The 16,453-nt window shown below is 44.4% G+C and overlaps 1 protein-coding gene across 2 annotated transcripts in view; it reads right to left on the reverse strand.

Annotated features, from left to right (window-relative positions):
• Positions 1-13,049: 13,049 nt before the first annotated feature.
• Positions 13,050-16,453, reverse strand: part of ANO2 (anoctamin 2) — a 301,113-nt gene continuing 297,709 nt past the window's right edge. For both annotated transcript variants that reach the window (XM_079774619.1, XM_079774620.1), the window contains exon 25: positions 13,050-14,577. In XM_079774619.1, coding sequence (XP_079630745.1) covers positions 14,305-14,577 — 273 coding nt within the window. In that variant the 3' untranslated portion in view covers positions 13,050-14,304. The remainder of the gene's footprint in view (positions 14,578-16,453) is intronic.

Raw genomic sequence — 16,453 nt, forward strand, 5'->3', positions numbered from 1 at the left:
TTCTTTCTTTCTTTCTTTCTTTCTTTCTTTCTTTCTTTCTTTCTTTTCTTTCTTTCTTTTCTTTCTTTCTTTCTTTCTTTCTTTCTTTCTTTCTTTCTTTCTTTCTTTCTTCCTTCCTTCCTTCCTTCCTTCCTTCCTTCCTTCCTTCCTTCCTTCCTTCCTTCCTTCCTTCCTTTCTTTCTTTCTTTCTTCCTTCCTTCCTTCCTTCCTTCCTTCCTTCCTTCCTTCCTTCCTTCCTTCCTTCCTTCCTTCCTTTCTTCCTTCCTTCTCTCTCTCTCTCTCTCTCTCTCTCTCTCTCTCTCTCTCTCTCTCTTCCTTCTTTTTTATCCTCACCTGAGGATATGTTTAAAGAGAAGGAGAGAGAAACATCGATGTAAGAGAAACATCGATGCCTGGACAGGGAATTGAACCCACAACCTAGGTATGTTCCCTGACCGGAATCAAACCTTCAATCTTTTGATGTACAGACAACACTCCAATACCTGGCTAACATAGGAAATGACACCCATGACTATTGTGAGTGGCCCAGGGGTAGGCTTGTAACTCCATCAAAATTTTTTTTTCCTGGTCTTTTAGGTATAGATGTCAGGAGAATAACTCCAACTTCCATCTGCAGTAACAAAATTGGAATGATGTAAATATAGAGCTATCCTCAGCCATACTCCCTGCCCTCACCCCATGGAAATGGGAGAAGGGAAGAGAGGGGAGAGAAAGGGAAGGAGAGAGGGAAGGAGGAAGACTTGATTAAGTGTCCATGGTTGCTGAGCTCAACTTTATTCCTGAACTTCCCAGTTATACAAATAAGGTTTCTGCCACTTGCAATTTAGGGTAAAGTATACTTGTGTAAGATTTTATATTTAGTGAAGCCCTGATAAACTTGATTCTTGATTTCCTGGTCTTAGTTAGAGAGTGAGAGGATGGGTCTCTGTGTATGCAGTGATAGCTGCAGCTAAAGGGAAACTTGGCCGATGAAGGTGAGAGGTGACCTTCCAAAGAGTAAGATGACAGCCAGAGCCAAGCTGCTGGTGAAGGAGTATGTGGCAATTGAGACACATGAATGGCACAAGCCACGATTCCCTGGAGTTTACCAGAGATTCTTGGGAAAGAGAGCCTGGTACAATGGAGTTGGAACCTGATCTAAGCATTCTAGTTTCATGTGACCTGTAGGTTGCAGAAGTCTGGAGTCAAGCTTATTCCTTCTCTCCCTCCCTTCTTTCCTTCCTCCTTTTCATCCTCCCTGTCTCCCCTGCAAAAGTAGGCTTCTCTCATAGAGTGAGGTCAGAAGAGGGGTGGCTGCCCGAAGACCCAGTGACTACAGAGGGAAGGGGGAGACACTCTCCTGACATCTATCCACATTTACTGAGTCCACACCACTTTGGTACATTTCTTTGTTTGCTGTATCTTAGAAACACCCACCATGGGGCAGGGGTTGGAATGTAGGGATGTTGCTGGAAGTTTGCAATAAAACCTCACCCCATCAGGTCCTTGGAAGTGCTCAAGTGACCAATCTGCCAAGACTCACTGGGGGCAGGGAGCTGAGCCCTACTGTCCTCTCCCCATCACCAACACCAGCACTCTTTCTGACAGGACTATGGCAACTGGTTGGGCTGGAGGTTGGAGACAGCCTTGGACTGCTGCTGATAGAAGGAGCAAGAGGGCTGCTCTAAGGGCTCAGGAAAGGAGGGGTCTGCTGGGGAAAGGAATAAGAGGGGTGGTGGTGGGAGAGGTGAAAAACCTGAGCGAGGACTGAAGGATCTAGGGAACTGGGCTGCGGAGCCCAGAGACTATTGCAGGTGGATAAGAGCATGAGTTTTAGAATCAAATACAGATAGAAAGACAGGCTTTGTTACTTACGACCTTTGACAAGACATTTACAGCCTTTAGCTCTTCATCTGTAAAATGGAAACCATAAAATCTACCTCATGGCATTGTTTTTAGTGTCACATGGAATCATGTCTGTGAAGCACTTGACTTTGTGCCCAGGCATAACAAGCTCACACACAGGAAACCATCACCACCTGGGGCTTCATGAGCCATGCCTCGAGTGTCTGTTACTCTTAGTCTGGCATGTAAGGCCAATTATGAGCTGGATCCTTCTTGTATGAGCATCCTCAACTCCATTACTGCTTCTGTGTCATTCATTCTGAACTTCAAACAAGACCTTCTTTTTCCTCTTTTTAAGGTCCAGGAGGAGCATTTGGAAGGATGGGAGCAGAGATTACTAATAGCATATGCAACACCCATTTTCCTCTTTTCCCTCACTAATAGAACCCTGACTTTGTTGGGAGATGGAGCAATGTAACCAGCAAAGAAAACTACATTTCCCAAATTCCCTTTCAGATAGGGTAGCAATGTCACTGAGAACTGGACAATAATATTTTTAAACAGAAGTTATAGGGTGTGGCTTCCAGAAAACTCCTAAGGAAAGGAGGCTACCTTAACTGGCCGTCTTTTTTCACCTCCCCCTTTACTCTTTATTTTCCCCTGGAATAAAATGATGGCTGGAGCTGAGGTCATCTTGCAACTGTGAGGTGGCCTTGAGGAGATCAGCAGCACCAACCCTCTTGATCCTGCAGGGGGGTCTTGCATTTGCTCCAGGTGTCTCCCAGTCATGCCCCTCTCCCTTCTAGACCACTTTGCAGATATTCAGGACCCTAGAATTTTCTGACTAAATGGCCCCAAGCCCATTCCTAGGGCTGTCTGCCTTCTTCCCTTTGTCTGTGCTCCCAAGATTGTCCCATGTCTCCAGTGTGTGCTGAGTCCTGGGCTGGTTAGGGGAAGCCTCTCTGAGGAGGTCATATTTGAGCTGCGACCTGGATAAAGTCAGGGAACAAGCCATGTGAGAATCTCAGGCAACAGAACCTCAAGCACAGCAGCCTTAGGTGAGAAATGACTGGAGTGTTTATGGAAGCTGGGGGGCCACCTCAGAACCCATTCCACCTGGTTCCTACCAAAGCCACACCATGCCACTGGGCATAGTTCCTAATGGCTATGGAATTCCATTTTCAAAAAACAATTTGAATCAGATAAATTCTGAATTTAAGTTCTGCATCATTAGCTTTCGGCTCCCTTCTCAAATGTTCTCTACATCATTTGAGCCCTTACCAAGACTGTAATGGTCCTGGCTTTGTGGCTGGACCTTTAGCCATGGACAGTATGGTGTTGGAAGGCTGGTCTGTATTATCTGTTCCAGTTGCCATTCTCTCTTTCCTGAAACATGGTTTCCTTTCATCTTGGACTAATTTATTCCAGGCCCTGGGCTCATTTGCCCATTCAGTCTTTGGCATACCAGTCTGGGACGAGTTTGACATGGTTCCTGGCCTGGAGGCAAGGGGATGAGTGAGGTGACCTCCAGAGGAATCCACAAACCACAGGAATTATCAGTGTGTCTCTGAGTCATGTCACCACTAACCAGGCTAGAGTTTGGCCCATTTCAACATCTTGGAGTCTGTTTTGGGCAGGAGGGAGAGAGGGGATGGAAATGAATTAAGTGTAAGCAGGGAAAATAGTGAGTGGAAAAGATTTATTGTATGGAGAAGATAGCAGGTGTTCATTAAAATGGGCTTCTTGGCATTTAAATCCATTATGTAGTGTTGAGAAAAGATAAGTTGCTTTGAGTGTAGATGCATCTCAGTCACATAGTTGCCCTTGGGAAGGACCCCAAATGACTCAGAATATATTCACTACAACCTAATAAAAGCAGAGGATCTCCAGGGTTTTTGAGGATGTGATGAAGGGCCAGCTGTGATTAATACATTTCCTTGGGATCAGATTAGAACTGATAATTACCTCTTCCTTTAGGAAGAGACTGGGATTAGGGGAGATTGGGAAGGGGAAGAAAGGGGGACATGAGAACCTGGGGACACAGAAACCTTTGCCTTTGCTGCAGTCTTGTCAGGAAATGTGGAAGGTCCAACATTTTTTGATAAGATTTCCATAGAGAAGCCAATTTGACAGAGCCAAAGGTTTTCCCACCTTGGATCTCACTTACGTTTTGGAATCAAGGCAAAGGTAAGCAGCTACTCAGCTTGGCTTGTTTCTTTTGGAATGAACTCAGGCAAATTCCTCGTGGGTTTGTTTATGTTGGCTGTCTGCAGTGACTTAAAAGCCTTGAGACAAGAGGGAGCAACCTCTACTCAGAGGTTCTGAGCAAATTCTGATGATTCAAAGCTACTGAAGGGGAGTTTCTGAGTGGGATAGGATGGAGGACAAATGGGAATTGATGAGAGCCCCATAATTAGACATCCAGGAATGTGTACTTTTATGCAGAGATAAATGTTTTGTACTTGGTACAGCATGGACACGTACTGATTACAGGGTCCTGAGGTCCCTGCTGTAACAAACATCACTCTTTTATTATTTCCAGGGTCATAAGGAGGGTAAGGGTCCCCAGGGAGTAGCTGGGGTGGCCTGGGAGTATACCCCGGGAATTTAGGGGGCGGGCAGTGACTTTATAATCTAATGCAAAATGATTTCAATATTTTAGATATGGCCCTGTTGTTGTGTCAATGGAATATCAGATCTGATTCTTTAAAATATAGCTGTGGAAAGTGAGGTGTAGAAAGGGGAGGGCAGTGGCTGGTCATTGTTGCTTTCTAATAAAAGCCTCATTATCGACCCACCTCCTAAATATCTCAGTGGGGACTCCAACCCACATTGCTTCTTACCTTCCTTCCTCAGTTCCTGCCTTCCTTTCTTGCAGATAATCAATCTTTATTGAGTGCAAACTATGTTCCAGGGACTGTAGTAGGCTTTGGGTCCTAAAGATAACTAACATGAGCCCATTTTCCTTAAGGGAAGTCAAGCCCATGAGTAAGCCATACATACCTTTGCTCAGGGCGAGAGTTCTAACATTAGGCCCCTATGTAGATTCACAGGCATAGTTGCAGTTTAGTGATAAAAGAGTGAGCTTGGGTGGGGGAGAGGACTATGTCGATTAAATACAGTATAGCCCTGGTTAGAGCATTGGCTGGTAGACTGAAGGATTGTAGGTTCAATTCCGGTCAAGGACATGTACCTCAGTTACAGGCTTGATCTCTGGCCCCAGTTAGGGTGCATGCGGGAAGCAACCAATCAACATGTCTCTCTCACATTGATGTTTCTCTCTCTGTCTCTCCTCATCCCTTCCCTGTCTCTAAAAATCAATGGGAAAATATCCTCAGATGAGGATTAACAAAAAAAGAGAAAAGGCTGGCTATTTGGGGAGGGCAGCCTTGGTGGGAATCAAGAGTCAGGTGTTAAAACAATGGGTTATCTGGCAACAAACAAGAAATGAGCATTCCAGATGTAGCAAAAGCCCAGTAAAGGAAGACTGGAATATATAAGAGATGACAACAGATGGGTTTGGCCAAAGTAGAGAGTTTATATAACTAAATCACGGTGCGGGGGGGGGGGGGGGAGATTGTAATGATGGCAGGCAGGCATAAAGAAAATAGCATGGCCTCCAAGACGGACCTAGATTTCACTTCTAGCTCATGAATGTATTAATTAGGTGCTCGTGAGTGAGTTAGAGAATGACTTAGAACACCATCTTTCATCCATAAAGTGGGGTATTGTTATGGGTCAATCTAAGGATTACAGATAATGACTATGATGTGCCTAGTTCAAAAAGGGCCCCAGTGAGTGATTGTTACAGCTGTACATGTCCACCTCCCTCACTCTTCCTACACCTCTCCCAATCCCAGACCCATGCTTCATATGTAGTTCCAAAGTAATTGGGAAAGTGTTTATGAAGGGAGTTGGTGGAACTCTAAGTTGGGCCCAGTGGCATGACCACAGTGGACCAGGAGTCTCCCCACATACCCTAAGAAGCATCATGGAAGGGCATGCCAGGGACAAGAGAGAAGCTACATAAGGTTGCAGGAGATGCTCTGGGCATGGGAATGGAAAATAGGCACAGTTCTCAGCCAAGTGGGGATGGCGCAGGTAAGCAAAAGGGTCAGACCAGGACTGGGCACTACATGAAACATAGGCAGTGTGAAAGGTTAGGCAGCTGGGAGCCACAGCCAACTTGGAGCAGTACTCCTGCTCAAATAGTCAGGATCCTGTAACTCAAGGGCTCCCGTAAGCTACTGAGTGAAGCTATGCAGCCTCTCTGTTTTATTAACTTGACTTTATAATCTCTTTGTTGTCCATAACCTGACACACTTTGCATATAGTTTATGAACTCTCTCTCTCTCTCTCTCTCTCTCTCTAGTAGATTAACTATATTGTATGTTATAATAGCAATTTCAAATCTCTTTTGAAAGTGAGTGATAGATAAAGAAACCGAAATATCTTCTGTTTTTTAAAATCTTTGCCAGTGGCACAGGGTTTTATCTTACTCCTTGCTTTCCAAACCACATCCTCCTGTCCACATCCCCCACCAATAAGGGGCAGATAAATGCCTACCAGTTCTCATCTGAGTTAGTGCTTTTCAGTGTGTGTCCAATTATTCATTTCTGCCCTTACTGGAAATAGATTTCAGCCAGCAAATTTTCACCAATAGATGGAAGACACTGTTCAGAAAGCCTATTCTTGGTTGCCAGCTCTGAAGGGTACTTTCACATTTTCTGACTTAGTGATCCTGGAATATAATGGCCTCCACGTGGCATCTCAAATAAGTGGTAGTATAACCAGAGTCACCATCTTGGATTCTAGATGAGCTGTGGCATTATGTAGTAATCATCCGAAGATCAGTAAGAAAGCCAGTTTTCTTCTGAGGAAATTTCAGTCTTGATGAAGCATTCCAATCTCAAGTCTCCCCTGCTCCCAAATAAACTCTCTTTTCTTTGGTTGACATTTATAAGGAACCACTCAAGGAAACCACAAAAACCATGAAAAATTAGTTTAGATTAATGCATTTTCTGAAAATCATGATCTAGAGACTGAAACTTATACTTGGGCATTACTTGATATGTTTTTAATGGAATTGGTGCAATGTTTTTAAAAATATGCGACATATTTACCCGACGTCAAAGCAAGGAAGGCATTTGTTTTCAAAGCCAAGGCATGTTAACAGAAGTGGGTGTATGGGGGTGGGGAGACAAGAATTCTTTAGTGAATCCTGGGCCGTGACATCTCATTTGAGGTCCTCCTCCATAGTTTACTCATCTGGAAACACAATCCAAAATGGAATTCAGCAAAGGTGCTGATGTCAAGAACACTAACCAGGCGGTGCCTGGTACTCAGCAAGTCCTCCATTTTCTGGCATCTGTGCCACCCTTTGGGAATTGCCCCACCTGGGCTTTAGGTTTACTATTGGCCACAACTGTCTCTACCAATGGATCTCATGCTGGACCTACATTTCTTTTAGTCATTGATGATAGTGTTCATCTTCTTAGAAATGTATGTGTTAAACATAACATCATTACCTCATATCCATCTTGTGCTCTGTGGCTTACCAAGGACAACCCTGAGAAGGAAGCAGGGCAGGGAGGTATCATTTCCATGCTTCAGATGGAGAAAGCAGCTCAGAGAAGCTATGGAGCTTGCCCAATGGGAGAGTGGGCACCAGAGCCCAAGTCTGGCTCCAAAACAGAGTGCATTTTCTATTAGAGTAAGTTCCCTGGGCACCATATGAAAGCCTTTGTCTCCACAAAGTCTTTATGCAAACACAGACAGCTGAGAAATGCACCTCAGCAATGTACATATGTAATGGAGACTTTTGGGGACCCAGCCTCTGTGGCACAATGGGGAGATAAAACAGTAGGCAATAAATTTAGGCAAGGAAAACAGAATCAAAAGAGACTAATGGAGCACAGTGAAGTCATAGGATGGTAGTTAAGAAAACCAAGTTTGAAGTTGATAAGGCAGACAGAGAAAATTTTCTGAGAATGTAGTAAGAAGTTGACACATACTCTCTGAAGAATTATGTGCAGGCCAACCTGAGTCCATGACGCTGAGAGGAAATTAGGAGCAGGTTTTGATGTGGGATCTATGTCAAAAGCTTGCCTCTATCACTTAGGGCTTCGTTCTTCTAATTAAGGAAGACATCCTGGCTTGAAATTCTCAGCCCTACACTCCTTGCTCTTTTAGGCCAACAAGAAGTGAGCAAAAGATAGGACGATGAAACACAAAGATTCCCTGAACTCATATGGAGAGCCGTGTGTTTTAATTTTCAGGGGACCTTCGCCTTGCATTTCCTTTTTGCAGATAAAGCTGCATGGGAAGGTCAGAAGAGTAAGTGGGTTCCTCTGTGACTGGGTGAGAGTCCTGTTGAGAAATTCTTCTGAAGGGATATGGTTCTGGGGGCACTGCTATTCACTGCTGTGCAGGAAAACAGGAAAGAAGAGGAAGGGGAGCAGAAGGCTGACCCAATATGAAAATAGGCATTCTGAGGGAACTTCTGCTTGATTTTCCAGAATGTGTGGTTGAGCCGTGAAGGGTGGGTTCTGCTCTCTGGTGCCCTCTGCTGTGGATGAGCAGATCAGATACCACTGTGGGTGGGGGCAAGAGTGGATATTGGGACAACATTTACAGGGACAGAATTGGATTAGGATACCCAAGATACGGATGTGAAAGATAAGAGCTATCAACACTTGTCCACACTCTTCATTTTTGCCATGCTGTGGTGAACCTATAAAACTTGGACAGCCAGGAATAGAAGTTAGCACCTGCCAAGTTCAACCTCTTCACTTACTAGCAATGAGTGTATCTTGGTAATACATACTTAAAGTACAGGTAAGGCTAGCAGAGGCACAGGAAGTTCAGAAAAGTAGGGTTATGAGGAGTGTGGGGAAATCACCTCTCTTCCAGATTATCCATGAAGGATTCATATAAGTGAGAGTTGAGATGCTGCTGGAATGATATATTGGAGATTCTACATTAAGTCTTCACTTTGATAAAATTTTAGATCATGTGACTTTAAGTGAAATGACAGCTAACAAAACCAATTTTACCATAAGCTAATTTACATAAATAAGAGTTAAGTTCCTTTGGGATATTTCTGCTCACAAAAACATTAACAAACTTCTAAATAAAGACCCAAATACTTCTAATATTAAACACTGAAATAAATGTACGCTATACATACATTTAATACAGATGAATAAAAACAAGTAAGATTATTCTTTTCCAACCCACTGATCCTAGTTCAGGGTCACGGGTAGCCAGAAACTTTACCCCCAAAACTTGAGGCACAATGCAGGCACCCACGCTGGACAAGACATCCTTCCATTGAAAGGCCACTCACACACACACACACATACACACACACACACACACACACACTCACACACTCACTCACACTAGGACAATTTAGACACACCAATTAACCTAACAAGCACATCTTTGGAATGTGGGAGGAAAACAGTCCCCAGAAAAAATCCACATAGACATGAGGAGAACATACAAACTTCACATACACAGTGGCCATGGATAGAAATCAAATTTTCCCCTCATCAACATTGTAACAAAACTAGAGGCCCAGTGCACAGGATTCATGCACTGGTGGGGGGCGTGGCCTGCGGGGATCCGCTGCTGTGGGAGCGCCACTCATCCAGGTCAGCCAAGAGCTGTGGACCTGCCCTCTGAGCAACTGCTCCCTGGTCTGGTATCTTCTGTGGAGTTGGAGCACTCACCACTCCAGGGAACCAGGTCTGGGCTGGGCCCAGAGACAATAGCACTGAGAGGCAGTGGAGTAGGCCTCGGTCCCACAGCGGCCACAAACCCGCCTTCCAGCCTCTGGGATCAACTCTGATCCCAATCGTCCGTGGCCCCTCCCCTCAGCTGGCCCAGCCCTGATCAGCCTCCATCAGGGTGGGCCAGCCAGCCAACCTCCTGCCATCTCCTCCTCCTGACAGGTCCAGCCCTGATCTGCCAACTGGGGCCCGGGCCTGCCAGACCCCACCCATGCACAAATTCATGTACTGGGCCTCCAGTGACAATATAAAAAGGCAGGAGACTTCGAATTCATTTTTAACACCAACCCTGTTTGGTTACATACAGGATGGTGCAAAAGTAGGTTTACAATTGTTAGTATGCAAAACAAGGAGTTTATTCTTGTATTATTATTTATTAATTATTGTATTCTTTTCCATACCAACAACTGTATGGAAATCTACTTTTCCATACCAACAACTGTATGGAAATCTATATTTCTATGGCTGCATTGACTATATTTCAATGCAGCCATAGAAATATAGTCAGATAATATAATCAGGAAAAAAAAGTCTGATTGGAAAGCATCTTTTAGTGGTGAAAATTTGGGTGAGTTAAACTTTTTCATTTACATTTTACTTTTTTGCATTTTCTAAACTTCTATGAGTATATGTTACTTTTATGATTAAACAAAATAGATGCTATTGTATGTGACTGCACATATACCATAAGAACACAAATAAAGTTAAAATAGACCAAAATATTAGCTATTATATTTCTGAAGAAAGGAAGTAGGATACGTGATATTTTTTTCTTTCTTCAGTGTTTCAGATGTTTGCTCACATTTTTTTTTTGTATTTTATAATTAAATTTAAAAATGTATTAATTCCTTAAAGAGCTCAGAGAAAGAAGGGGGTTTTATTGTTTTGTTTTTAAATTAGAACTATGCCTACCATCTCTCCATCCAGCTTAACAAGTTCTTTGGAAAGTTGTTTACCTACGAACCTAAATTCCTACTGGTCCTGTTCATGTAAGGCAGGCACGTCCAGTGGTCATGTGAGAGACATGGATGCTGCTGAGATGATTTGGGCCTGGAGGTGGGGATAAATCACAAAATTCTTAACTCACTTTAGTGGGGGGAAGCCGGGTCTTTTGAGGATAGAAACCAGAATATAGTCAGATAAAATCTCCCCTCATCTATACCTCCCCTGTTAGCTGACCTGATCCCTAGGTTGTGAGCTATGGCCACCACAAGCTTCCACACCCAATTTGCAATCTATTAGCTGGATGAAATGGAGCAGTGTGAAAAGGAAGCAAAAGGTCCATCTATATGATGGAAATAAAATGGAGACCCTTCCCCACTACTAATCCCCTTTACATCACTCTACTTTCTTTCCATAGCACTTATCACCTTCTAACATACCACACAGTTTACTTTCATTGCTTATTATTATTAACTTTGTGTTATTATGACATATGTGCAGTCACATATAATAACATCTATTTTGTTTAATCATTGCTTTCTGACTCACCCACAGGAACATAAGCTCCCTGAGGGCAGGAATCTTTGTCATAGTGAGTGACGTAGCCAAGAGCCTGACACACAGTAGGTGTTCATTATGTACTTTGGAGTGGATAGACTTAAATTTATGGGATAAAGGGATTGATGAGGAAAAAGATAAGACAGCATATACTGAATAATTGTAAATAAAAATACAGATGTGCTTGAGAGGGCATGAGAGTCTGGAAAAAAATCCCACAGCAATTGTCAATGTTGATTATAGATTTAGGGGTTGTGGGTGATTTTACTTTCTTCATTGTTTTGTATGATTTATTTTTTATTTTTATTTATTGGTTTTAGAGACAGAGGGAGGAAGAGAAAGAGAGAGAAACACTGATTTGTTGTTCCACTTATTTGTGCATTCACTGGTTGAAGCCTGTATATGCCCTGACTGGGGATCGAACCTGCAACCTTGACATATGGGGATGACACTCTAACCAACTGAGTTACCCGACTAGGACATTCTTCATTGTTTTTTAGATTGTCTCTTTCTTGGGGTGCAAGTTTCACTTCTAGGGTCATATGAAAATGTTAAATTTTAAAAAGAAGAGGGATAAGAGGTAGGGTCTTGAACCAGCCATAGGCAACCAATGGGCTTGGGTGTGGTTCAGTCACTACAAAGTGGGTGCCCTGGTGGTGCACCTCCTGACTGTAGGCCATCACTGGTTCCTGGAAATATCAACTCCACCCATGCTGATAGGAGTCACTGGGGATATGGGCCTGGAATCTCCCCATCATTAATGCCCCTTGAAGTGAAATTTTCCTACTGCTGGCCACTTCAACTCTCCCCAGATTAGCAGAGGTGATGCAATGTTTTCATACTACTGTAGTTTAAATCTAGCCCCAGTTTGAAAGGTGTGATGTAATTAAAATGTATTGTGGGATTTCTTGTGTACAAGTGGCCTGGAACATCAGTGTTTGTTGCTTTTACTAACAGTTGCAGCTATGCCCTGGTATCATTTTATTTTATTTTAAAATAGTTTTATTGATTTCAGAGGGGAAGAGAGAGATAGAAACATCAATGTGAGAATCATTGATTGGCTGCCTCCTGCACGCCACCCACTAGGGATTGAGTCCACCACCCGGGCATGTGCCCTGACCAGGAATCGAACTGCAACCTCCTGGTTCATAGGTCAATGCTCAACCACTGAGCCATGCCGGCCAGGTATGGTTTCCTTTTAAAAGGAGGACCCACTTTCCAGAGCCAGGATTGGCAGCAGTGTGATCCTGCACATGTACAGGAGGAAACAAGAAGCATGTAGAGCAGCCACGATGACCAGCCTAAGCACCCATGAGCCCTCACATCACAGGATATATTCAAATATCAGCATAACTCTCATTTCTTCTCTGGAGCATGGCCTCTTTGCAGCTTCTATTCAGGCATTGGGTTAGACTCCGCCAAACTGACCTGTAAAATGGGGCCAGGTCCAGAGGAAGAGGACTGTGCAGCTGATTTCTGGAAAGCAGGTGGGGTTAAGGTGTGTGAAAGGCAGTAAAGGATGATGTTGGGCCCTTGGTTCCAACTATACTTGAAAATCTTATCACAACAGAGATCTGAAAGGCTGCTACCCTTCAATGATGTTAACATTGCAAAATGTAAGCTTTTAATCATTTTGGGTTTGAAATGAATTTGCATATAAAATGTAAGTCCCTTACCTTTGGTGTCCTCACACTTCCTGTCTCTTATTCCTTTTGTTTCTCCATAGCACTTATTACTATCTAAAATTCTATACATGTATCAACTTATTGTCTGTCTCTCCCCATGACGTAAACACCATGAGGCAGGGATTTTTGTCTCACGTATCTCTAGTCTGAGAACAATGCCTGGCACATAGTAGGTGCTCAATAAATATTGGTTGGGGTGAGGGGAGAGAAAAACAAAGACAAGGAGAAGCATCTTTATAAAGAATGTTTCAATTTATTTTAAATCTGAATCTGCATAAAATGATGATTAGTTACATTCAGCTCAAAGCACCCCTGTGACATGAACTGAAGACAAGCCCAGGTTTGAAACTTTGCAACTCACCATCAGGTCCAGTGGCCACAGTAATAATCAGCCCTGTCACTTAATTTGCATCCACTGAAGCTATGACAGCCTCAGCTGTAAGTACTCAGAATTTTCTCGGTGTGATGGTGGGAAGCAGGGGGATTATCATTTATGATGGATGCTGCAACAGGGCCCTGACTACACTTCTGTCATGGCCTGCATCCATCTGAAATGAGGGGGTACCTGAGGAAACATAGGGAAGGCTCATGGTGCTGTCACTGGAACCCTGATGTTTTTCCTGGAATTTGCCCACTTACACACACTGGTCCAACAAAATGCATGAACAGGGGTTTGCAGTATAGAAAGAAAAAAAAAGTTTAATATTGAATTGGCCAAAAGGAGGTGGGAGCTTATGCTCTAAAAACAAAAAACAAAAAACAAAAACAAAAACCCAGCTCTCCAATAGAGTATAGATTACAGATTATATAGAGCAAAATCAGAAGACACTGTGGGTTAGGGGTTCAGGGTTGTGTGGGGAGCTGATTGGTCGGAGGTGAGGTGAGTGTAATGAATCATTTCTTCAGATCTTGAGGACAGTTCTGAGGTCTTTTCTGGTGTCCCTCTGTCCAGTCTCATGGGAAAGTAGCCAGGGGGTTGTTCCAACTTAGGGCTCAGAAACTGAAACATAACTTAGGTGAAGATGTGATCTTTATCCTGACAGAGATCTGGATCCTGTGACCACTTGTCAGGTCTGACTACTGTCTTCTCCTGCTTTGGGGGCTGCTGATTATGGGGGGAAAGGTTAGGTCTCTGAGGGGTATGTATATATAGAAAGAGGGATGTGATGTCTAGAGCTAGGACTTAAAGCTAATTTAATCCAAGTCATAAGGACCCTTGGTTTCAGTGCCTGGGAATTCTGGGATAGAGAAACTCAAAATGGTACCAATCCCCCAAAAGGCTACAGTAAAATAACCTTAATCTTGAAGTTTCTAAGAAGCAGCATCATTTCTCTTCCTTTCTGAGCTCATTCTCTCTTTCTTCACACATACACCCATTTCAAGACCCCCTTGTGCCAGATCCTTGCAGATGACAGACACCACATTGTGCAGAAGCACAGACATGCTTGTGAATGGTCTCTCACTGCTGCAGCGCCCCCTCAGCAGTGGGGCTGGCTCGCTCACACGCTGGTGTGCTGAGAACCAGAGGATGCGATGCTGCCTGGCTGGCTCTGGCCAGAGGGTGCTGAGCTGGCTGCCCGGCTCCTCCTGCTCTGATGGCCCCCTCCCTGGCTGCTGGGGGCTGGCTCATCCATCAGCTTGAGCTTCTCATGCTCCTCTTTCAGGAAGAAGTCCACCAACAAGCTCTTCTCTTTCTTGATCTGGTCGCTGATGTCCGTGGGGATATCTGGGATCATCCAGTCCACGAGGACGCTCAGGAACATCACAAGGTTCTGTCAAAAGTGAGAGATAGGGGTAGAGAGAGGAGGCTTGGCCTGGGAACACCAGTGTACCACTCACTGTCTACCCTTGCCTGTCAGAGTGACCGTCTTAGCAGTGGAGCTGGTGGTAGCGTGCAACAGTAAAGGGCACAGACCCAGGGGTAAACATCTCTGTGTAATTCTGGCTTCACTGCTTCCTAGTGGGTGATCTTAGCCATGGAGCATAACTGTCCCTTGTGTGCCCATGTGGAAAGTGGAATAGTAACAGTACCTACTTTCCGAAGTTGTGTGAGGATCAAATGAGTCAACACCTCGCACATAGCAGGGTTCCATAAGTGTTAGCCATTGCTTCTTCCCCTCCTCCAACACATTTCATGTGTCTTGCTTTGGCTTCTTGGCCTCAAAGCCTCCAGGCCCCCTGCTCCAGAGCTGCTGGGAAGTGGCCACAAGGCCCAATGGTCTCTTCAGGGTGTTCCTTGGGGCAGTTGCTTCTCTCTCCCTTGCACCTGACCCTCTTGTCTTCCATATCTGAGATGTATCTTTGGTTTTTGCACTGAACTATGGCCTCAGCAGACCCCATCCACTACTCACATTCACCACATCCTGCTCTCCATGCCATGCCAGCCACTCTAGTTACATGGCCTGTTGGGAACTCTCTGCCTTTTTTGTGCACACTTGTAATTGGCCTACTCCTCTGTCTGCTAAGCTACTCCCCCTCCATTGCAAACCCAGGTAGGATAAGACTGCGCTTCCCTGGGAGTATTTTCTGTTCAAGTGGGTGAATATGTTATAACAGTGCCATTATGGCCCAATAAATGTTTGCTACTTTTGTAATCTGGTTCCCATCCATTTCCTAAGCCACCATCAACTACACCCTACCCAATACACTCCTCTGATTGTTGTGTTCTGTGCCTGACAATTATATGCTCATGTGTCTTCTCCTCTCTGAGGTTCAGAGGACAGTGACGGAGCCCAGAATGAGATAACAGATCATGGCTGTCTTCCATGCTCTCAACCTATTCCCAGCTTGACCTTGAACCCTTTGTGCTCCTAAGAGCCCAGGGGAAGACTTTGGGAACCAACTTCTATTTCCAGAGGCTCCTGGCTGCCTTAGGTCATGTAGAGCTGCTCCGAGTCATACACTCTTCCTTTGAACGAACTCCTCACAGGGTCAGTCAATGCTATATGTGACATGGGTAAAGTGAAGTGACTCCAACAGGTGGGGCAGCAGGGGATGTCTGAGTGATTTTTCAAATATATCACCCCATCTCCCCAGAGGAATAATGGCTGTCTTCTTTAGGTGAAAGACTAGCCGTTGGGCTCCTTCACTTCCTGGGCTTGGGTCAGGGGCAGGATATTTTAGAGCCTTCTAGAGATCTGCCTTCAGGGATTACAAAAGCTTGAGGGAGTGGATGAGAAAAGGATCTGGGCTGGGGCTCCAGTTTTGCTTGAAGACCCACAGGACCCCGAATGAAGAATTGGGATGGGGGGCCTTGTGCTTAGAGAATCTTGGAGGTACAATTGGAGCTGCTGCTATTGTCAGAGATAGGAATCACTGGGCTCAGGTTTGCTATTCATTCATGAATGGCGGGATGACTCTGGCAGCCCTTCCCACCAGACTTCTCAGGGGCTAAAACAACAGAAACAAAGGAGGGAGCCAGCTGAGAGGGCTAGGAGAAAGGTTCAGATGGGGCTGTTTGTCTGCATTAGAGCTGAGACTCTGGTTTCCACTGCTCTTCCCACTTCCCTTTGTTGTCTTAGGTTGAAATGGGAATCTATCTCCACCCTGCAACTTACTCCACATCTGCCTTGTAATCTTATTCTATGTTTTAGTCTCTTTCTGCAAATCCATCAATTTGTGGATGCCCAGGGAAGGGAGCACTCACTG

Source organism: Cnephaeus nilssonii (genome assembly GCF_951640355.1).
Source record: "Cnephaeus nilssonii genome assembly, chromosome: 6".
In the NCBI taxonomy this organism is placed as follows: Eukaryota; Metazoa; Chordata; class Mammalia; order Chiroptera; family Vespertilionidae; genus Cnephaeus; species Cnephaeus nilssonii.